This window comes from Rhinoraja longicauda, chromosome 23 (genome assembly GCF_053455715.1).
Source record: "Rhinoraja longicauda isolate Sanriku21f chromosome 23, sRhiLon1.1, whole genome shotgun sequence".
Classification (NCBI taxonomy): Eukaryota; Metazoa; Chordata; class Chondrichthyes; order Rajiformes; family Arhynchobatidae; genus Rhinoraja; species Rhinoraja longicauda.
In genome coordinates this window covers 8,418,156-8,442,476 of record NC_135975.1, presented here as the reverse complement: position 1 = coordinate 8,442,476, position 24,321 = coordinate 8,418,156, and the positions used below count along the sequence as shown (strand labels likewise).

General features: G+C 42.2%; 1 protein-coding gene across 1 annotated transcript; it reads left to right on the top strand.

Moving 5' to 3' along the window:
• The first annotated feature begins 873 nt into the window (after positions 1–873).
• Positions 874–22,632, top strand: mest (mesoderm specific transcript). The gene is made up of 12 exons (XM_078420118.1): positions 874–927; positions 1,635–1,789; positions 2,247–2,326; positions 2,888–2,965; positions 3,153–3,289; positions 4,324–4,382; positions 4,481–4,521; positions 7,745–7,815; positions 8,571–8,672; positions 17,078–17,154; positions 19,864–19,927; positions 20,929–22,632. Exons 2-12 carry the CDS (start codon positions 1,636–1,638, stop codon positions 21,044–21,046), a joined length of 981 nt encoding a protein of 326 aa, XP_078276244.1. The 5' UTR covers positions 874–927; position 1,635; the 3' UTR covers positions 21,047–22,632.
• Positions 22,633–24,321: the final 1,689 nt, after the last annotated feature.

The following is a 24,321-nucleotide window of genomic DNA, read 5'->3' as shown; positions in this document are numbered from 1 at the left end:
TCTATAACGCCAGAGGTTGAGACATGATGGCATATATAAAATTATGTGAGGTATATATACAGTCAGTCAGAACCTATTTCCCAGGGTGGAAATGTCAAAGACTAGAGAGCATAGCTTTGAGGTGAGAGGAGCAAAGTTTAAGGGAGATGTGTGGGGGAAGTTCTTTTACATGTAGTGGTGGGTGCCTGGAATGCACTGCCAGGGATGATGGTGAGGTCAATTATGATAGAAACATAGAAAAAGAAAACATAGAAAAAATAGGTGCAGGAATAGGCCATTCAGCCTTTCGAGCCAGCACCATCATTCAATATGACCATGGCTGATCATCTAAAATCAGTACCCTGTTCCTGCTTTCCCCCCCATATCCCTTGATTCCTTTAGCCCTGAGAGCTAAATCTAACTCTCTTGAAAACGTCCAATGAATTGTCCTCCACTGCCTTCTGTGGTAGAAAATTCTACAGATTCACAACTCTCTATGTGAAAAAGTTTTTCCTCACCCGATAGTGGTATTTAAGAGGGTTTTAAATAAGACATGGGTATGCAGGGAATGGAGGGATATGGATCAGTGCAGGGCAATGCGATTAGTTTAACTTGGCCTCATGTTTGGCACTGACTTTGTGGGATGAATGGCTTATATTGTTCTATGTATACTGTAATTTTGGTCCTGGTGCTGTAATTCTTTGTTTTTCAAACCGAGTGTTTCCTGGGATTATTTTAGGGCAAAAAAATACTAGCTCTAATGCAAGACAGCATGTGCTGGTTCTGTCATACAGTACGGGGCCAGCAGGGGGGAGGTTTGTTTGCTCCAGATGGCATGGGGATGGGAAAGGAGGCGGGGTAAGGGTAGCGTCAGCGACGACGCGACCCGGAGACGATAGTGTCCTCCAGTGTGACGGGAGTTGAATATGAGAACTCACCTGAGTGCAGGTAAGCAGCGTCTTACACCCTGCACATCTACTGGCGGTCGGAGCAATGCGCATTACCCAGGAACTAAACTACGCAACATTTCCACCTTTTAGGATAATAATGACCGTTCTTTTTACTTTTTTTTTTTGCAATCATGGTTGATACTTAAAGCAACTCAGTTTTGTGAAAATAAAATTTTCAATTTGTTTACATTATGTTAAAGCTTTTTAAACCGGAGTTTCACGAAGACGCAGACTGTTTTTTAAAGATGGAGTAAAGTTAACACCGATTATGTTAATACAAATCTGAGTGATGAAGAACTGTACTAAAGACAGACAGGTACTCGGGATTTAGTGGAGAGCTGCAAATGAATGCAACGCAGGCCGTGGATCAAACTAAGTGTTATTCATTCGAGACATGCCAAGATGTTAAATTATGAAGTGTCATAACTCAGCCTGCACTTTACGTTCAGCTTTACTTGCTGATTTAACTTCGAGCATTAAAAGTTTTCCTCTTTGAACTTTTAAGTTTTAGCCATAATGTGTCTACAGAATTGGGAAGCTTTGCCTGTAGGGGGCAGGAGATTTACGTAATGTGCTGAAGGCAATATTCTTGCAGTTTAATTCCATTGTGTGTTCTTACCCCCAGTTTGCATATCAGTCTGCAAAGAAATCCCAGACAATTTAGTTGGAAGAATCCCAGTGTCTTTTATCTGTTCTCTTTTTAAGGATGAAAGAGTGGTGGATCCAAATTGCACTTCTTGCTGCACCGCTAATAGCAGTCTACCTTCATCTTCCTCCCCCTATTCTCTCACCATCTCTTTACTCATGGAGAACAGCTGGAGCATTCTTCACCTTCAAAGACTACCGCATATTTTACAGAGGTGAGTCTTGTATGGTAAATTGGGTTGATAAATGGCAGCCCAACACTGGAGGTTTCAATGGATCGCAGCAACTCTGAACATTCCTGCTGTAGTTAAAATTGGGATAACTGCAGATGCCAGAAATCCAAGAAAAAACAAACAATGCTGGGAATATTCAGCATGTCAGGCGGCATGTGTGGGAAGAGAAACAACCAAAGTTTTGGGATGAAGTCCCTTCATGAAAACAGGGATGTATAGGAAGGATTTGCAAATGCTGGTTTATACCGAAGATAAACACAAAGTTCTGACATAAATTGTCACCTGGCCTTTTTCTTCAGAGATGTTGCCTGATCCGCTGAGTTACATCAGCACTTTGTGCTATCGATGAAAACAGGGAAGTTTGTTAAAAGGGAAAAGAGAACATGGACGGATACTCCTCAAAGTGTCATAATGTGGTCTTTTCTATGCTTTGTTTCAGATTCCAAGGGTGCTTTAGGGAGTTCTGATATTGTGATACTTCTGCATGGCTTCCCAACGTCAAGCTATGATTGGCACAAGGTAAGGGCACAATAGGAACATGATAGGATTTGGACAGGAATGTTTTCACCTTGGTTAGGTTTATCGTGGGTTGGAGGAATTTAATTTGAAGAATGGGTGTTTGTGTTATGAATAAAGTATTGCATTCTCATATGGAGAGAATTCAGTTTAATTCAAAAAAGGGTGGAGAGATCCTCTTACATTTTTAGCATATCTAAAATCAAAATGTTTTGATCAATGACTCTTGTTACTGCACTTGCTACAATGCCATCTACCCCCTGTTGGTCATTGCACATATGTCCAACGGGATGTGTTAAAATTGGCCAGGACCATTTCCCCTAATAGTTATGGTAAACCAATTGACCATAATATCTACCATGATATATGTGTGTGCGTGCGTATATTATGTGTGTGTGTGTATAATACTTTTAAACTTTAAATTTGAGCTAGAATGTATTCAAAGGGATCTCTTTAATTGAATGATTTCCCCTTTTAATAGCTGAAATGTGTTGCTAGACTGTCAAAATATATTGTAGAATAATGGAGATCACTAAGGGGATTATAACAACCTTTTTATTTTAGATCTGGGAAGGCTTGAGGTTGAGGTTTAATCGTGTTATCGCAGTAGATTTTCTTGGCTTTGGATTCAGTGATAAACCTGTGAGTATGCAGTCTCTGAATTGTAGTGTCAAGCACCAAACACAGTGGTTGCCTACATATAAAAAATACTGATTGGAAGATGTCTGATCTAAGTGCATATGTCATTACATATATTGTTATGTACTTTAACAGAAGTTTGCTCAGTTTTTTAAACGTTTTTGATCAAGATCCATTTCCTCTTCTCTAGAGGCTGCACAGATACTCCATCTTTGAGCAGGCAGATATTGTCCAGGGACTAATGGCAGAACTGGGCCTAGGTCAACAGAAGATCAATATCCTGGCTCATGATTATGGAGACACTGTAGCGCTGGAGCTGCTGTACAGGTTAAGTTCAGTCGGGTTGGGACTGGGGTGCAATCCTAACTCAGCAAAAATATTGTGTATTTTCTTAAATTTCCATTAATTGCTCATTTTTCTCTTGAATAGAAAATTTGCCTTTTGAGAATTTCTGCTTAAACTGTTTCATTTACATTAGCAGTCTTTCTTGTACATAGTGCAGTGTTTTATGGTGTATTCTGTACAAGTGCTTTCAATTCTGTCTCATTCTATTCTTGTATGATGTCCTGCAAATCTTTTGGATTATGATAAGGAATGAGATCATGCATGATTTTCACCTTTCCTCTGAGGCAATCTTAAAGTGTTACTTGAGAAATTGGAGATGCTGGAATCTTGAGCAATTAAACGGGTCAGGCAGCATCTGTGGAGGGACTGAACAGACAACATTTCAGGCGAGGAGCCTTCTCAACCCATAACACTGTCTATTCATTCCCTCCCCAGATACTGCCTGACCCACTGTGTTCCTCCACCACTTGTGCTTTGCTCAAGATTATAAGATCATAAGTGATAGGAGTAGAATTAGGCCATTCGGCCCATCAAGTCTATTCTACATTCAATCATGGCTGATATATCCCTCCTAACCTCATTCTCCTGCCTTCTCCCCATAACCTGTTACACCCGTACTAAGATCGGCGAGATAGGTCTGTAATGATGAGCAAAAACACTGATCAAAGACTGAGCAGAACTCGGCACCCGAAGACACAAGGAACTGCAGATGCTAGAATCGTGAGCAAAAAACAAACTGCTGGAGAAACTCAGCAGGTCAGGCAGTCTGAAGAAGGGTCTTGACCCAAAATATTGTCCGTCCATTTCCCTCCAACGATGCTGTGTGGCCCGCTGTGTTGCTTTAGCTTTTTTTTTTTGCTCAAGAACTCAGCACCTCCTGTACAAACGGATGCAACTTCAGTGCTGTTAGCTTATCCATTTCAGAGACCAGCATTTAGAGCCAGTGCTTAATATGTCTATGTAATCCCATTATTGCAAATGTCTTGGTTTCAGTGATTATCTCTCCTTTGTGTTAGATCTGAACACGGTAATCCTGGACATCTGATAATTAACAGCCTGTGTTTGTCAAATGGAGGTATTCAACTATTTTGTTAACTTATTTATAAATCTGTTTTTTTTTAAAGTTACACATTTTATGGATGATGGTTTATCTCATTCTTTACATTGTTTCAGGAATTTTTCCAGAGACAAACCACCCACGATTTCTGCAGAAGGTATTATTTATGGATTAAAATAAACAATAGTATTAAAAGTGTTTGGAACTATTCAATGGAAAGAAGGCTGAATGTGCCATATCTATGATTTGGAGAAGTATGTGAAGGATAGAAGAAAGTGTTGATAGGGTAAAGTGAATTAAATAGAGTGGGAGGAGTTGGACCATAAATGCATGCATTGACCATTTGTATTTCTGCATTATAAACAATGTACACAATGTAAACAATGGTACTAGGCTGAGAATCTTCAGGCAGTAAAACCACAGCAAGAAATAGATCATCTCGCAGGATGCAAAGTAATTGCATTCATTTTATAAGTTATAATTTCATACAGTTTGGTCTCTGCATTTCAAAGAGGGGCGTGCTAGTATAGCAGGAAATGGAGAGAAGATTCACCAGGTTGGTCACTGGGGTGAAAGAACTGAAGTATAAAGAAATATTGAGAAGGTGGCAGTTTAGAAGAACAATAGTTGACCTTTATGAAACATGCAAGGTGCTAGAGAGGATTAACGGAGTGGATGCTGAAGGGACGATTTCCCTTATTGGAGTATCTAGAACAAGATGGTATAATTTCAGAATTAAAGATTTCCAATTTCAGACGGAGCAATATCTTCTCTCTCAGAGTGATGAGTCTGTCGATTCCCTACCCCTGAAAGATGTGAGGGCAGTGTCGTTGAATAGAATGAAAACTGACCCGTTCCATCTCAAGCTTATGTTATAGACAATAGACAATAGGTGCAGGAGTAGGCCATTCGGCCCTTCGAGCCAGCACCGCCATTCAATGTGATCATGGCTGATCATTCTCAATCAGTACCCCGTTCCTGCTTTCTCCCCATACCCCCTGACTCCGCTATCCTTAAGAGCTCTATCTAGCTCTCTCTTGAATGTATTCAGAGAATTGGCCTCCACTGCCATCTGAGGCAGAGAATTCCACAGATTCACAACTCTCTGACTGAAAAAGTTTTTCCTCATCTCTGTTCTAAATGGCCTACCCCTTATTCTTAAACTGTGGCCCCTGGTTCTGGACTCCCCCAACATTGGGAACATGTTTCCTGCCTCTAATGTGTCCAACCCTTTAATAATCTTATACATTTCGATAAGATCCCCTCTCATCCTTCTAAACTCCAGTGGAGACAAGCCTAGTCGCTCCAGTCTTTCAACATATGACAGTCCCGCCATTCCGGGAATTAACCTAGTAAAACTATGCTGCACGCCCTCAATAGCAAGAATATCCTTCCTCAAATTTGGAGACCAAAACTGCACACAGTACTCCATGTGCGGTCTCTCTAGGGCCCTGTACAACTGCAGAAGGACCTCTTTGCTCCTATACTCAACTCCTCTTGTTATGAAGGCCAACATTCCATTGGCTTTCTTCACTGCCTGCTGTACCTGCATGCTTCCTTTCAGTGACTGATGCACTAGGACACCCAGATCATGTTGTACGTCCCCCTTTCCTAACTTGACACCATTCAGATAATAATCTGCCTTCCTATTCTTACCACCAAAGTGGATAACCTCACACTTATCCACATTATACTGCATTTGCCAAGCATCCGCCCACTCACACAACCTGTCCAAGTCACCCTGCAACCTCATAGCATCTTCCTCACAGTTCACACTGCCACCCAGCTTTGTATCATCTGCAAATTTGCTAATGGTACTTTTAATCCCTTCATCCAAGTCATTGATGTATATTGTAAATAGCTGCGGTCCCAACACCGAGCCTTGCGGTACCCCACTAGTCACTGCCTGCCATTCTGAAAGGGACCCATTTATCCCCACTCTTTGCTTTCTGTCTGTCAACCAACTTTCTATCCATGTCAGTACCCTACCTTCAATACCATGTGCTCTAATTTTGCCCACCAATCTCCTATGTGGGACCTTGTCGAAGGCTTTCTGAAAGTCGAGGTACACCACATCTATTCTTTTCCTCTTTTCCTCTCCCCTGTCAATTTTCCTAGTTACATCCTCAAAAAATTCCAGTAGATTAGCCAAGCATGATTTCCCCTTCGTAAATCCAAGCTGACTCGGAACGATCCTGTTACTGCTATCCAAATGCTCCGCAATTTCATCTTTTATAATTGACTCCAGCATCTTCCCCACCACTGATGTCAGACTAACTGGTCTATAATTTCCCATTTTCTCTCTCCCTCCTTTCCTGAAAAGTGGGATAACATTAGCTACCCTCCAATCCACAGGAACTGACCCGGAATCTATAGAACAGTGGAAAATAATCACTAATGCGTCCACAATTTCTAGAGCCACCTCCTTAAGCACCCTGGGATGCAGACCATCAGGCCCTGGGGATTTATCAGCCTTGAGTCCCATCAGTCTACCCAAAACTTTTTCCTGCCTAATGTGGATTTCCTCCAGTTCCTCTGTCACCCTAGGATCTCTGGCCACTAGAACATCTGGGAGATTGTCTGTATCCTCCTTAGTGAAGACAGATCCAAAGTACCGGTTCAACTCGTCTGCTATTTCCTTGTTCCCCATAATAAATTCCCCTGCTTCTGTCTTCAAGGGACCCACATTTGCCTTGACTATTCTTTTCCTCTTTACATACCTAAAAAAGCTTTTACTATCCTTTATGTTATTGGGGGAGTCCAGAACCAGGGATCACAGCTTAAGGATAAGGGGGAAGTCTTTTAGGACCGAGATGAGAAAACATTTCTTCACACAGAGAGTGGTGAGTCTGTGGAATTCTCTGCCACAGAAGGTAGTTGAGGTCAGTTCATTGGCTATATTTAAGAGGGAGTTAGATGTGGCCCTTTTTGCTAAAGGGATCAGGGGGTATGGAGAGAAGGCAGGTACAGGCTACTGAGCTGGATGATCAGCCATGATCATATTGAATGGCGGTACAGGCTCGAAGGGCCGAATGGCCTACTCCTGCACCTATTTTCTATGTTTCTATGTTTCTATGTATTGGCTAGTTTACCCTCGTACCTCATCTTTTCTCCCCGTATTGCCTTTTTAGTTGTTGAGCAAACTCATGCCATTAAAATTGAGAAATGATGGCAGGAATTGCGAACGATAACTAATTAACGCACAACTATAACAATGTTCTGACAATAGAAAGTGAATAAATATTCCATATTCCAAACAAGATGTCTCAATGGTCACTGATGTACTCCAGGTATACAGAGAAAGGTGTTTCTTTTTTTTTTAAAACAATAAAAAATGGACAATCATTTCTAAATTAATTTCTTGATTTTCTTTACAACAGTTACTCAAAAACAGTGGTTGCCTTTCACCAATCTTCACCAGACTTATGAACTACTATTTTTTCTCAAAAGGGTGAGTGAAACTATGTGGATGTGACATGACATGGATCCAGCATTTACACTCTGAATAAGAATTGAGCAGGTTGTCCATTTAATTTTCCCAACCCAGATACGAATGGCATTACAGTTTCAGCTTTTTGCACAAATAAAACAATACTGATTTGAGCTTTCTGAATTGCTATTATGTACAGTAAATACTTTCCACAACCTTTGTGGTAATTCTTCCTTCATTCACCAGCTTTAAGCAGGTAAATATCAGTGAAGGGAAAAATACTGCAGGCACGTTGTCAACATGGCTCAATTGGACGCTTGTCTGTTGTTGGAAGCTTCAGCTTTAAAACCCATACCAGCATTTAACATAAAATGGAGGCTAACAATTCAATATGGAAGGATCTCAACTGATTCAGTCTTTAGAAATTGATGTCATATATCAGTCAGACCTACATTGCCCATCACACTATTCGCTCCTCAAAAACCCTCGGCAGGAACCACCAAGGAAAAGATTAGCCCACACTTAGCACCTATCCCATTTGATAAAATGGGTGATAGATGACCTCCATCAACAAACTTGGTTGTTGAGATTGGTCATTCTGAGAAAGAATGACAGAGGACAGGCTTGATCCTCCAGTGAACATTAATTGTATTTTTTATGACAGTCCAACAGTTTCCATGGCCACTTTATTGGTACTGTTTTTTATATTTATCATTCATGGAATTTTGGGTTCTGGTGATATTTCTTCAAGGGATTTTTCTCCTGGACTATTCTAGGATCAGTGCAGTGTTTGGACCTCACACACAGCCGACAACTGCAGAATATTGGGACATGTGGACTGCTGTCAGGATCAATGATGGAAACCTCGTCATGGACAGGTGAGTCAAGTGCCAGCCACTATTCAACTAGCTTGTTAAGTTTTCAACCAACAGCTATATGTCAGGAACTCAGTGGGTCAGGCAGCATCTGTGGAGGGAATGGACAGATGACGGTTCAGGTAAGTACCCTTCTTCCACAGATGCTGTGAGTTCGTCCAGCAATTTTTACTGCTCCAGATTCCAGCACCTGCATTTTCTCGTTTTCCAACTATGTATCAGGCCGTTGCTGGGTCAGAAGGCTTCAGGTATAAGTTTGAACATCCCAGAATGACACTTTCATCATCTCTCAGATGATCAAACTGCAGATGGTAAACAGAGTTTTATGGGATGTGTAAAACTGTTAGTTTCCCCAGTTGTAGGGTGTAGGCGGTTTTGTCTGATGTTGATTTTTAAAATGTTCAAAAGCAGCACAGTGGTGCAGCAGTTGAACTGCTGCCTCACTGTACCAGAGACCCTGGCTACAAGTGCTGTTTGTTTGGAGTTTGTACGTTGTCGATGTGACCACTTGGGTTTTCACTGGATGCTCCATCAGTGGTCGGCGTGGATTTGATAGGCTGAAGGGCCTATTTCCACACTGTATTTCTAAACTAAACTAAAATCTGTGATCTAGGATCACAATCTATCCACACATAGGAAATAATCTGGCCAGGCATTACTTGCTGCTAATTTTATACAGCCTCTTTACCTGACTTCAGTTTATTGCTATCTTTCTGTACCTGTCACTGTACCCACAAGAAATAATAGTCATTGACGTTTTCTGCTCAATAAATTTTGTCTGATAAATTTCTTATCCTCTCTCCCTACTGAGCCGATAGTGTGTTTAAGAAAGGCAGGAAACTACTAAAAGGTGGAACGTTAGTTATGTAAATTAATGATGATGTTAGCACAATAGAGAGAGGTGACGAGGAAGCAATTTGGAGCAAAACCAAACTGCAGGAGGAACTCAGCAAATTGAGCAAAACCTGTACAGGGAAAGGAATTCTGGAGGAAGCCGCTGATTGGTGGAAGCGGACTAGAGGAAGCAGCTGATTGGGCGTAACCCCGGGGTTGTAATTCTGCTTTTTGTTCGTGCTTTTAGTTAAGGGTTCTGTGAGTTCAGGGTTCAGTGAGTTAAGGGTTCAGTGATTTAAGGGTTCAGTGAGTTAAGGGTTCAGTGAGTTAAGGGTTCAGTGAGTTAAGGGTTCAGTGAGTTAAGGGTTCAGTGCTTTTTAGTAAAGGTACAGTTTAAAGGATTAAGAGGGATTTGATTTAATTTGGGGGTAAGACATGTCAGATGAGATCGGCCCCACGGAGTGCTCATCCTGCAACATGTGGGAGATCAGGGATATTGTCGGTGTCCCTGATGACTACATGTGCAGGAAGTGTGTCCAGCTGCAGCTCCTGGCAAACCGCATTGAACGGTTGGAGCTGCGGTTGGACTCATTCTAGAGCATCCGCGATGCTGAGAAGGTCGTGGATAGCACGTATAGTGAGTTGGCCACACCACAGGTAAAAGATAAGCGGACAGAAAGGAAACGGGTGGCCACTAGCCAGCGTAGCAGTAGGCAGGTAATGCAGGAGTCCCCTGCGGTCATCTCCCTCCTAAACAGATATGCCATTTTGGATACTGTTGGGGGAGATGGCTCATCAGGGGAAGGCAGCAGCAGCCAAGTTCATGGCACCGTGGGTGGCTCTGCGGCAAAAGAGGGGAGGAAAAAGAGTGGAAGGGCTATAGTGATAGGGGATTCAATTGTAAGGGGAATAGATAGGCGTTTCTGCGGCCGCAAACGAGACTCCAGGATGGTATGTTGTCTCCCTGGTGCAAGGGTCAGGGATATCTCTGCGCGGCTGCAGGACATTCTGAAGGGGGAGGGTGAGCAGCCAGTTGTCGTGGAGCACGTTGGCACCAACGATTTAGGTAAAAAACGGGATGAGGTCCTACAAAGTGAATTTAGAGAGCTAGGAGATAAACTAAAAAGTAGGACCTCAAAGGTAATAATCTCTGGATTACTACCAGTGCCACGTGCTAGTCAGAGTAGGAATAGGAGGATATTTCAGATGAATACGTGGCGTGAAAAATGGTGCAAGAGGGAGGGATTCAAATTTTTAGGACATTGGAACCAGTTCTGGGAGAGGTGGGACCAGTACAAACAGGACGGTCTGCACCTGAGCTGGAATGGAACCAATGTCCTAGGGGGAGTGTTTGCTAGTGCTGTCGGGGAGGATTTAAACTAATGTGGCAGGGGGATGGGAGCAGGAGCAGAGAGACAGAGGGGTGTAAAATGAGGGTAGAAGCAACAGGTAGCAAGGTGAAAAGTAAAAGTGGTAGGCAGACAAATCCAGGGCAAAAATCAAAAAGGGCCACTTTTCAACATAATTGTATAAGGGGTAAGAGAGTTGTAAAAACAAGCCTGAAGGCTTTGTGTCTCAATGCAAGGAGTATACGTAATAAGGTGGATGAATTAAATGTGGAGATAGTTATTAATGATTATGATATAGTTGGGATTACGGAGACATGGCTCCAGGGTGACCAAGGCTGGGAGCTCAACATCCAGGGATATTCTATATTCAGGCGGGATAGACAGAAAGGAAAAGGAGGTGGGGTAGCGTTACTGGTTAGAGAGGAGATTAAAGCAGTGGAAAGGAAGGACATTAGCTTGGAGGAAGTGGAATCGATATGGGTAGAGCTACGAAACACTAAGGGGCAGAAAACGCTAGTGGGAGTTGTGTACAGGCCACCTAATAACAGTAGTGAGGTTGGGGATGGCATCAAACAGGAAATTAGAAATGCATGCACTAAAGGTGCAGCAGTTATAATGGGTGACTTCAATCTACATATAGATTGGGTGAACCAAACTGGCAGGGGTGCTGAGGAAGAGGATTTCTTGGAATGTTTGAGAGATGGTTTTCTAAACCAACATGTCGAGGAACCAACGAGAGAACAGGCCATTCTAGACTGGGTATTGATTAATGAGGAAGGGTTAGTTAGCAGTCTTGTTGTGCGAGGCCCCTTGGGCAAGAGTGATCATAATATGGTAGAGTTCTTCATTAGGATGGAGAGTGACAAAGTCGATTCAGAAACAAGTGTTCTGAACTTAAAGAAAGGTAACTTTGAGGGTATGAGGCGTGAATTGTCCAAGATAGACTGGCGATTGATGCTGAAAGGGTTGACGGTGGACATGCAATGGAAGGCATTTAAAGGTCGCATGGATGAACTACAACAAGTGTTCATCCCAGTTTGGCAAAAGAACAAACCAGGAAAGGTATAGCATCCGTGGCTAACAAGGGAAATCAAGGATAGTATTAAAACAAAAGATGAAGCATACAGATTAACCAGAAAAAGTAGCATACCTGAGGACTGGGAGAAATTCAGAGTCCAGCAGAGGAGGACAAAGGGCTTAATTAGGAAAGGGAAAATAGACTATGAGGGAAAACTGGCAAGGAACATAAAAACAGACTGCAAAAGCTTTTATAGATATGTCAAGAGAAAAAGATTAGTTAAGGCAAATGTAGGTCCCTTGCAGTCGGAAACAGGTGAATTGATCATAGGGAACAAGGAGATGGCAGACCAATTGAACAAATACTTTGGTTCTGTCTTTACTAAGGAAGACATAAACCGTCTGCCGGAAATAGCGGGGGACCGGTGGTCTAATGAGATGGAGGAACTGAGGGAAATCCAGGTTAGTCGGGAAGTGGTGTTAGGTAAATTAAATGGATTAAAGGCAGATAAATCCCCAGTGCCAGATAGGCTGCATCCCAGAGTGCTTAAGGAAGTAGCCTCAGAAATAGTGGATGCATTAGTGATAATTTTTCAAAACTCTTTAGATTCTGGAGTAGTTCCTGAGGACTGGAGGGTAGCTAATGTAACCCCACTTTTTAAAAAGGGAGGGAGAGAGAAAACGGGGAATTATAGACCAGTTAGCCTAACATCGGTAGTGGGGAAAATGCTAGAGTCAGTTATTAAAGATGTGATAGCATCACATTTGGAAAGTGGTGAAACCATCGGACAAAGTCAGCATGGATTTACCAAAGGCAAATCATGTCTGACGAATCTTATAGAATTTTTCGAGGATGTAACTAGTAGAGTGGATAAGGGAGAACCAGTCGATGTGTTATATCTGGACTTTCAGAAGGCCTTCGATAAGGTCCCACATAGGAGATTGGTGTACAAACTTAAAGCACACGGTATTGAGGGTTCAGTTTTGAGGTGGATAGAAAATTGGTTGGCGGACAGGAAGCAAAGAGTAGGAATAAACGGGTCCTTTTCGGAATGGCAGGCAGTGACTAGTGGGGTACCGCAAGGCTCAGTGCTGGGACCCCAGTTATTTACAGTGTATATTAATGATTTGGACGAGGGAATTGAATGCAACATCTCTAAGTTTGCGGATGACACGAAGCTGGGTGGCAGTGTTAGCTGCAAGGAGGATGCTAGGAGGCTGCAGAGTGACTTGGATAGATTAGGTGAGTGGGCAAATGCATGGCAGATGCAATATAATGTGGATAAATGTGAGGTTATCCACTTTGGCGGCAAGAACAGGAAAGCAGAGTATTACCTGAATGGTGACCGATTGGGAGAAGGGGAGATGCAACGTGACCTGGGTGTCATGGTGCACCAGTCATTGAAAGCAAGCATGCAGGTGCAGCAGGCAGTGAAGAAAGCGAATGGGTTGTTGGCATTCATAGCAAGAGGATTTGAGTTTAGGAGCAGGGAGGTTCTGCTGCAGTTGTACAGGGCCTTGGTGAGACCGCACCTGGAGTATTGTGTGCAGTTTTGGTCTCCTAACCTGAGGAAAGACGTTCTTGCCTTAGAGGGAGTACAGAGAAGGTTCACCAGATTAATCCCTGGGATGGCGGGACTTGCATATGAGGAAAGACTGGATAGACTGGGCTTGTACTCGCTGGAATTTAGAAGACTGAGGGGGGATCTTATAGAAACATATAAAATTCTTAAGGGGTTGGAGAGGCTAGATGCGGGAAGATTGTTCCCGATGTTGGGGGAGTCCAGAACCAGGGGTCACAGCTTAAGGATAAGGGGGAAGTCTTTTAGGACCGAGATGAGAAAACATTTCTTCACACAGAGAGTGGTGAGTCTGTGGAATTCTCTGCCACAGAAGGTCGTTGAGGCCAGTTCATTGGCTATATTTAAGAGGGAGTTAGATGTGGCCCTTTTTGCTAAAGAGATCAGGGGGTATGGAGAGAAGGCAGGTACAGGCTACTGAGCTGGATGATCAGCCATGATCATATTGAATGGCGGTGCAGGCTCGAAGGGCCGAATGGCCTACTCCTGCGCCTATTTTCTATGTTTCTATGAATTGATGATGTTTCAGGTCTGGGGCCTCCAACAAAACTGAGAGTAGAGAGGTAAGATGGCTTGTGTAAAGGAAAGGGGTGAGACAGGGGCTGGTAGGTGTTAGGATGAGCAAAGAGGGGTGAAGGATGACTGGTGAATGGAGCCAAGTGAGGGAGGAGTGGAATTCAGAGGCAGGTGAATGATGGGTGGAAGCTGACAAGGAAAGAGAAAAGCAGATAGAGCCACAATTGTCAAAAAGGTATAACAATAATATTGGGGGATGTTCGAAATGGCAATAAACAGGCAAAAGAACAGATCTATCTAAAATGAATTGGCTTGATACCTTAAGGGTTAGGTCAGTGGAAAACTAAAGGCAGGCACTTGAGGGGATATCTCAAAATACACTAAATAGATACATTCAATTGGGAAAAATAAATCCAAAGGAGGACCTAGCATCCTATGTTTAGCTGAGAAAAGATGGTAAAAGCAGTGAATGTTCTTATGGATATTTTAAAAAGAAAAGTTAATGGACTGGGCATCAGTCCTGTAGAAAGTGAGTCTTGGTTCTTAATAATGGAAAATGCGGCGATGGCAGATAAATGAAATAGGTATTTTGCATTGTCCTTTGCAATATACATGCATCAACCCGGAAATAATTGTAAATTGAAATTGGAAGGGAGAACCTTGAAAGCTACAATCATAAGGAATAGAACTGAGCAATGTTGGAGCTGCAGGTTGACTAGTTCTTGGAACCTGGTGGGATTTTATCGGAGGATTTCAAGAGTAGTGGCCAGTGAGTTACGTTTGCTTTAATACTTAAGATTTCCAGAGTTTGGGCACGTTTCTATTCGATTGAAAAATTGCACATGTAATTCCTTGATTTAGAAAGTGAGGAGATAGAAAGCAGGAGACTACAGACCAATTAGTTTAATTTCTATCAAGGGGAAAATGCGAGAATCTTTTATTAAAGATGATTATTGCAGCATCAATAAAAAATAAAGATAAGCTGAATTTAGCATGGTTTTGTGAAAGGGAGATTAAGTTTGACCAATTGGATCTTGAGGGGTCTTGACAGTGGGAATGTAGAGAGGATGTTTCTTCTCATGGGAGCAGTTAGAACTAAAGGTCAGTAATGAAAATAAGGGGTTGTCCATTTGAGACATAAATTTCTTATTTTTCCTTATGTTTGAAAGTCTTTGGAACTCCTCCTCAAGGGGTTGTTGATGTAGTTTTGAATATTTTTGAGGTAACGGTAAATATATTTTTGATGAACAAGGTTCTGCTGAGTGTAGAGCTAAATTTACAATCAGATTAGCCAGGATCTTATTGAATAGCAGTGTAGGCATGAAGGGCTGTGTGACCTACTTCTACCATATGTTTGTAAGTCTCTTACCATTTATCCCAGCATGGGGATCTGCAATGCCCCAGAGACTAGATACACTAGTACCATGCTTAGCATTCAGTATGCCTTTCCAGGAGGGCAACACTTGTGGAATTTGTACTAAGAGTGCCCCTTATAGCATTATATACAGTGATGTGTTACTTTCAGTGACACCATATCAAAAACCTGACACAAACCCCTATTTTCCAGTCATAAATTGCTCACATTTGCCTGTGGAGAGGCTGAATGTGAAGGATGAAGTTGGGCAGGCTAGGGTTAGTGCTGCATCCTCTCCGTGTTGAGATGTGGGAACACAGGGATTTGTGTCAAGTTCCTGTATGGTGTAAATGGACCATTGCTGAGCAGAGGTGACACCAGCTGTGTGTTGTTAGACTACCTGGGTTTTAGGATCTCTCCCCTCCTCTCTCTCTCTCTCTCTCTCTCTCTCTCTCTCTCTCTCTCTCTCTCTCTCTCTCTCTCTCTCTCTCTCACTTTCTCGCTCTCTCTCTCTCTCTCTCTCTCTCTCTCTCATTATCTCCTGTTGGATGTAATGGAAGATGCCTCACCTAACCCTGAGATTTCTCTGCTGTAAGAAGCTCGGGAGAGCCAGCAGCTGCCGTCACGTAAGACAACATGAATTTGATGGAGCAGGTGCTGCCAGTCCTTGCCCTGGTCCTTGCTCGCTGTGACTATCTGAATGCTGAACAACTGTACCTCATGCCCACCAGCACCACCTTTCACAGGCTGCCTCTCCGCATTAAGTTATTGAGTGGAGAATTCCAAACATTTATCACTCTGAGTGAAGAAGTGCCTTCTCAATCTTGTCCTGAATGGCCACCTCTTTTTAAAAATAATTTATTCCCTGGTTTTAAACAACCCAGCATGTGTGCATCGATCCTTTTGTGCCCTGCAAGAATGGGTTAAAAAGGAATTGAATAAATGATTGAATATTAATTTTCTAGTTTAGTTTAGCGATACAGCGTGGAAATAGGTCCTTTGCCCATCGAGTCCTCGCTGACCAGCAATCCTTGCACATTCACACCATCCTACACACACTAGGGACAATTTACACATACACAAAGCCAATTTATGTCTTTGGAGTGTGGGAGGAAACCAAAGATCTCGAAGAAAACCCATACTGGTTACAGGGAGAACGTACAAATTCCGTATTTTCCTTTTAATTTTCCTCTCCGAATTGTGCAACTGGGAAAAGTCCCAGTTACAGTGGCTAATGTAGATTGCTGCCTCTATAAATGCAAAGCTGAATATCTGTATGGAATTGGATTAAGGATTGGTAGGTTAAGTACAGATAATCCAGTGCTGTCAGCAAACATGTTTGTCCCTGCATTGCTGGACCTTGCAAATATGCTCAGGCATGTCTGGTCAAAAATGTGCAAATACTGACAATTCGAATTAAGACTATGTTGTTGCAAAACATTTTATTACAGGTAATTAAATTGGTAGTCTTTCATGAAGCAGAATCTTCTGCCTTCTATAATTGCATCAAATCTTGAAAATGAAGTGCTTTTTGTTGATGGTGACTGAGTTTTGTAATGGTCTTGTGTAAACTGGGGGAAGGTGAAATATAAGATTGTAGAATGGATGTAGGTGATGAGGGAAATTAAAATGTGTAAGAAGCAAGCCCTCTTAAATACTCATGATGAAGAGCAGCCTTAATGGTATATCTCCAGTTCATTTTGTCCTAGCTCTGTCCTGACTGCAGGTATAACATTCTATAATTTAATGCTTTTTCAGTATTTTACAGTTCATCAATCAAAGGTGGACGTACAGAGATCGATGGGTAGGAGCCTTGATTTCTACATCTGTTCCATGTATGTTGAACAATGTTTGCCTTTTATTAATAGAGAAACGTTTCTAAAACTTATGAGAGTTGTTTACAAATAATCATGCACCATTAGTCTCTAACACCATTTGTTTCTGTTTGGCATCTGCTGCTCACTCTAGAGCAGGGGTGTCAAACTACCGGCCTGTGGTCCGCATCCGGCCTGCGAAGGGGTCCAATCCGGCTCGCGGGATGATTTGGGGAAAAGCCAGCGCTGTTAGATTATACACAGAAAGTGAGTTACATGACCACTTAAACTTGCAGAAAATATTAATTTTGCGCAGAAGGAAAAAGCAAGTCTGATCTGCAGCTGTTACCTCCCCACTCCCCAGCTCCCGGGGGTGAGTGGAAGCTACGCCCATATCCGGCCATGCGGTGACGGGGGTGGGAAGGTGCTGGCGCTGGGGAAGGCGGGGAGTCTCAGCGTTGTTGTGGGCACCAGGAGGTGCCTGGGCTGCCGCCACAGAGACCGCCACCGTGTACCTGAGACCCAGATGAGTGTGGATAGTGGCTGGTGGGAAGTCGCCGCACTGTGAATGGGGCCGCAGCCAGCGATCCAAAATCTGAGCTGCTCTCCAGGGCGAGGGCTCTGGGTTCGGGTCAAGGTTGGGTGGGATGTGAAGACGTGCTGGTAGTAATGCGGGAATAGGGAAGAGAAGGTAGTGGTAAAGGAAGGGGGGGGGGTGGCAGATGAGGGAAGGGAGGGTTTTTAAGGATGAGGAAGGGAAGAGAGGGTGTCGAGGGAGAGGAGTGGGGGAGTAGGTGGTAAAGAAAGGAAGTAGGGAAGGAGGAGGTGAGGAAGGGAGCAGATGAGAGAAGGAATGGTGTTTGGGGATGAGGGAACAGAGGGGATTTAGGGACGAGGTAAGGAAAGAGGATGAAATAAGGGAGGTGAGTGGGGGAGTAGTTGGAAGGAAGGAAGTGGAGATGAGAGAAGGAATAGGCTGTAGAAAGGGAGAGGGCAGGTGAGGGAGAAGGTGAGGGTAGGGAAGGACATGAGAGGTGAGGGGAGAGGATGTGAGGGGAAGGAAGACATAAGGAGAAGGATAGGGAGCGGGGCCTTCAGGTGAGATGATGGACAGACCATCTATCACCATGCCAGGTAGCTGCTGTTTGGCTGTTCACCACCCAGTCAGCCCATGGTGGGCAAAACATAAACACTGAAGGAAAACTATAAGGCAGGGGAACGGAATTCGGCCATTTAGCCCATCAAGTCTACTTTGCCATTCAACCATGGCTGATCTATTTTCTCTCAACCACATTCTATTGTCTTTCTCCCTGTAACCTAATGAAGACCTATCATTCCCTGCCTCAAAAATACCCAATGTCTTGGCCTCCACCGCTGTCCGCTGCAATGAATTCCACAGATTCCCCACCCATTCCTCCTCATCTCCATTTTGAATGTATGACCTTTTATTCTGATGCTGTGACCTCTGGTCCTAGACTCTCCTATTACTGGAAATATTACTTCCACATCCACTCTATCTAGGGCCTAAATACCAATCATAAAAGTAATGCTTGCTAGGCAATCTTCTTCATAAGAAACAAAATTCGTAAAGTGAAACACTTTGTAGTTATAGCAGAGACTGAGAAACATGAGAGAGCAGGTTGAAAAAACAAAGGCTGTGGGAGCACGGGCGCGCGCGTTCGCACGTGCACAACTGATCTGGCCCGCATGAAGTAGCATTTTCCCCATCCGGCCTGTGACCTAAAATGAGTTTGACACCCCTGCTCTAGAGAATTAAGCATAAAGACCTCGACTGACTGACCAGCACAGCATTGATGAAGCAATTGAATTGACAGAGGCTTTTCCGATAAAATATTATAATGCAATTAAGTTCTCGGGTAGACATAAAATTTTATGGTGCTGATTTGAAGAGGAAAGTTATCTTCTGTGTCGTGGCCAATATTTATCACTAAGATAGATTATTTAGTCATTAGCCCAATGCTTTTATAGAAGAATATTGTGCACAAATTGGCATGTCTGCTCCCAGAAATGTTTTGAAAGCTATTTAAGGCCTGCCCTTGGGTTTACTAGCTGTCAGAAACTGGATGCTTCTTATGTTCTCTTAATATTTGTAAAACATTCAAACCAATAAAATGAATATTCAACTTTTAAACATGATTAACTTTTTAAAACATAATTAAATGTATTTAACATTTAAATTAAAAAAAGTTAATGCTCCTGTCCAGACTTGTCTTTAATGTCAGTAGGTCTGTGGACTTTGTGCCAGGATAACCTGGTTCAAACCTGCTTGTGGACGTTTGTGCTACCCTACTCATGCATGAGCAAACTCTATCTAGAATTGCCAGCTAAAGTGGCAATTCTGAGCTATTTATCTTCTGTATTAAGGCTTAAAAATGATGAGAAAAAGAATCCAGGATCCTGCTCTCAATCGCTCTTCAATGAACTTTCACTAGTTTGGTCAAAGTTGCTGAGTACCTCGAGGATGCCTTTTTGTACAATTGTAGAAATTTAAGTTTGAAATATTAATGTATATTATTGAGTTCCTATTACAAAAAAATCCAATAGTTTCTAGTTTCACTTAATTGGAATTAGAGGTCGATAAATGGTGGGGTATTTTGTAAATGTAACCAGAGTGTTGCTGGTGTAACACAAAAAGGCTGTCGTTCCCTTTAACAGACATAGTTCCAAAACACACGAGACAGTGTGACAATGTCCTATTCTTTGTTACAGTACATTTAATCTATGGACCGCTGGATTCTGTGAACCCTTATCCTGAATTTCTGAATCTTTACCAGTAAGTTTTGTTCTTTTTTCTGCCTGTATTTCCAATTCGCTTAACTAACTGAAACCAGAATTGACTGAGATGATAAACTGAAGCTCTGTGATAGAACATAAAAGATCCTATGTCCCTATTTTGTAGAAAAGTAGGATGCATAAAATTATTTTAGTTATCCCTCATCCAACATCACTATAATTGACAATCAGACCTGACTGCTGTCAGTGTGATTTTGCTGTTCTCTGTCTTGTGGCAAGAATTGCCTATGTTATGGCTTTTAATTATCAGCAAACAGCTTTAGGGCATTTCAAAGTTTGCTATATAAATACAAGACATTCTTTTTGTAGCTAGTTTAGATGTATTATTGTCACATTTACTAAAGTACAGAGAGAAGTTTTGGACTACAATGCTGAGAACTATATTTTAGATTTTGTATTGTACTTGAGTTTGGCTTGATTGCACATATGTGTAGTATCTGTTCCAGTGTTTGTTTGTAGGAGAACAGTAGAGACTGTTGGGTGACAAGTGGAACCAAATAATGGAAGGATGATGGGATGATGGAACCAAGTGGTGGTGGAGAAGAGGGTGGGGGGAGGGGGAGTGTTGAATGGGAAAGATGAACTAAGGGGGGAGAGCATGTGGGTGGATTTGTGGTTACTCAAAATTTGAAAATTCGATGTTCAAACAATTGGGATGTAGACAATCCAGCAGGACGTGAGGTATTGTTCTTGTACAAAAAATACAAAATGCTGGAGTAACTCAGTGGGTCAGGCAGCATCTCTGGAGTATATGGATAGGTGATATTTTGGGACCCTTCTTCAGATCCCAAACACAGTTTGTTGTGTGGTTCTTCTAGTTTGCAAGTGGCCATTCTGTAGCAGTGGAGAAGGCTTGGGACAGACAGATTGGTGTGGGAATTAAGTTTACTTTGGGGTTGTTAAGTGAAGGAGTAAATCAGAACTGTTGGATGAGCTGATGTAGAAAGATATTGTTCACTCTAGACAATTATTTTCTTTCAGGACATTGGTACCAAAATCAACAGTGTCAGTCCTTGATGATCACATCAGCCATTATCCTCAGCTTGAAGATCCTGTGGGATTTGAACAAGCTTACACTAACTTCATCAACTCCTTCTGAAGTTTTCGTGACAACTCTGGACCTTGACCAATGAATGTTCACCAGCTTCTTCTACATTACAGGAATTCTGGGATCAAACAGTAGGCCAACAAACACTTTAATCCAACACGTCTGACAGATAATGACAGTGGTATTACATTCTGTTTTGCTTAAACAACATTTTGCAATTGCCATCTGAGAGCAGATGGGAATTCTTTTGAATGAGTCGTAGTGGAAAGGCTGTCCATTCTAAATATGAAATTTTGCAAATCACAGCAGATCAGGTCAGTATTTTGGATGGCACTTTCTTACATGAAATGTAAACTTTGTCTTTAAAATGCTGGTTGAGCTACTATTAATTTTCAGCATGTATTCTGCTTTAGGGTTTAGCTTACTGTAGTACAGGGATAAATATTTCACTGCCTGAACGTGTAACAATTTAGCATGTTGATTTCTTGAAAGGTCCATCTGTTGGATGCTTAATCAATTATAAATCACTCATTTTACAGATAATTAATGGGCAAATATTTTAAAAATTGGCAAATAGAACTCGAACAAATTAAGAGATTTTTTGGGCAAGTCAGATGATAGTGGTTTCTTCTGATTATTCTGAAGGATTTGACAAAGTATATGCAAAAGATGAAGATAATCAATGATAAATCAAGTAAAGAGATTTTGGGAGAAACTGCTTCACTGAGGTTAGCAGTCAATGGAGTTATGCATTCTCTGCACTTGTGAGGAAAAGCTCAGTGCCAGGACAGTCTGTTGCTTCCTAAATTTATTTTCCGTCCAATTCCATTTTATCCCTTTCACTCATGATCGAGTTAAGTTAAATTCATGTCACCTAATTTTCAACACAAGACTAAATTTAGTTATAAAGATTAGGTTTTTGTTGGTTATAGTTTTCTAAGGAAGGTTGTATTTGGAATACAGGAAGTATCCACTGGATTGATTTCTGTATGGGTGAGGCTAGATTGTCATTTTGAGCAGAGTAAACAAACTGGACCTCTGCTATATAGTTGAGAAGGATGAGGTGATCTCATCAATACATGCAGTATTCTCACAGGGCTTGACTGCACATTGCAGGGGTGCTATAAAACTAAGTGATGCAATCTTTCAGGATAGAAGTGAAAATAATTTTCTCTACCCAACATGACAAAGTACAGGGAGTTATAGAAAGAAAATGCAGAAGATAAAAGATCAGTCATGATATTGCTGAATGGCAGAATTGGTGTAAAGGGGTGATTGAGCTAGTCCTGCTTTTAATTACAACAAAAAAAATTAAGGGGTGATAATAATTTAGGTCTTTAGCAAGAAAGTGTATCCATTGGTTGTGGTGGATTGGGTTAGGCAAGGAGATCGAGTACAAAGGAATGTAACCCTAGTTACATTCTAGAACAAAAGTTACCTCTCCTGCCTTAGTTTAATCATAAGATTGATAAACAGGTCACAGTCTACCTGAATGGTAGAACAGGGTGTTGGTTGTAAGTGTTCTTTGTTCTTCTTTGTAATCTTTAATAACTCACACTTCTCATTCACCAGTAAAATCTGATTTGAATTACATTGCTAAGCAGTTAAAATGAGTGATCTTTTGTTACTGAATTAAAATATCTACAGGTACATAGTTTATAATGCCTATGAAAGAAGACAAAGTGCTGAAGTAACACAGCGAGTCAGGTAACATCGCTGGAGAACATGGATAGATGATGTTTTAGGTTGGGACCCTTCTTCAGAGTGATCTGGTAAAGTTAATGAAATCAATGAGTTCTGCATGGGAGCAGGAGGCCGCAACGCTGCAGTCTTCGATGTAGCAGAGAATAAGTTGAGGGATGGTGGCAGTGTACGTTTGGAACAAGGACTGTTCGACATAACCAACAAAAAGGTAGGCGTAGCTGGGGCCCATGGCTGCAGCTTTAACTCAAAGAAAGCGAGAGGAGTCAAAGGAGAAGTTGTTAATGGTAGGGACAAGTTTTGGCAGTCGGTGGAGAGTGTTAGTAGAGGAAAACAGATTAGGTTTCTGTTCAAGGAAGAACCAGAGGGTCTTGAGTCTTCCTGGTGGGGGGATGGGGGTGTAAAGCACAGTAGAGACCAGTCTGCCTGACTACAAAGCACCTCCCTTGTCAGCAGGTTTCATAACATTGTTGGGAATGTTGCTGAGGGAGCAGAGGATTTTGCGTTCAGAACAGGTGAGATTGGAGTGGGTAGGGGGAGCAGAGAAATCAAGGCATGATGTTGGAAATAAAAAGGTCCAGAGAGGGTAGAAGACCAGCATGGCGAGTGTGTAAGGAGGAGGAATGTTGGACATGAGAAGAGGCGATTACTAGGAGGCAGAGAAAAAGGCCTGGAGGAGGTGGTGACGAATAAGTGCTCGACCTCACGGTGCATTTGCTGCAGTTGGTGCATGGTGCGAACCAGTGGTGAATTCTCTGGCCTTCAGGCAGTCAGGAGCGTGGCTGAGTCGTGGACAATTGTTGGAAGGATTGGTCTGGAGGCAGGCGAGCTTGTGATCCCTGGTGGAGATCAGGAAAGCAAGGTAGTGCTTGTTGAATGTGTGGATCCAGGAGAGGATAAACTGATGTTTAAGTCCATTGCAGGTCTGGTTGATGAGGCCCAGAGCTGCGGGAGAGACAGAGCAGGGGCCTGCTGGTGCCAGCATATGGCAGAGTGTGTAAAACGCAAGACACAGATGGAGAATCGGTGCGACAAGCTGTGGATTGCGTGCAAGTACCTGAAATCCTGATTGGACCGAACTGGGAGGCCTATAAATGGAGCTGGAAGCCAAGAGGCACAAGATAGTGGTGCAGACAAGTGGTGAAGAAAGATATGTGGCTGAGGTAATGAGTCTGGCTCAGGGGAACCACAAAGGGAGAACAGTGAGAGAGTGTCTCGAAGAACTTGCTCCAGAGAGAGGAGAACTTCAAAGTGGGCATATCTGGAGGATATTTTGTAGTGGAGCAGTAAACTGGATAGGCATAGGTTATAATGCCTATGGTTGTTTTTTCCATGTATATAAAAAAACAAGTCCATTCTGGATTTTAACAGAGTTTAAACTCTTTCTTTGGTACAAATCTTTTCCTGCTTATTAACACCATAACTGCACATCAATATCAAAAATGAGCTGACATACATTTTCAAAATGTTAAACTGCTTAGTCAGCCTGTGTTCTAGAAAGTTAGGTCAACATTTCAATATGCTTTAAGGTTAATATTCTAGGTGGGATCCTATCTTTTAAAAGTGAAACAAACTCCTTTAGTTTCTAATTCAGATTAATCAGATAAGATACTTGATGACTTAGA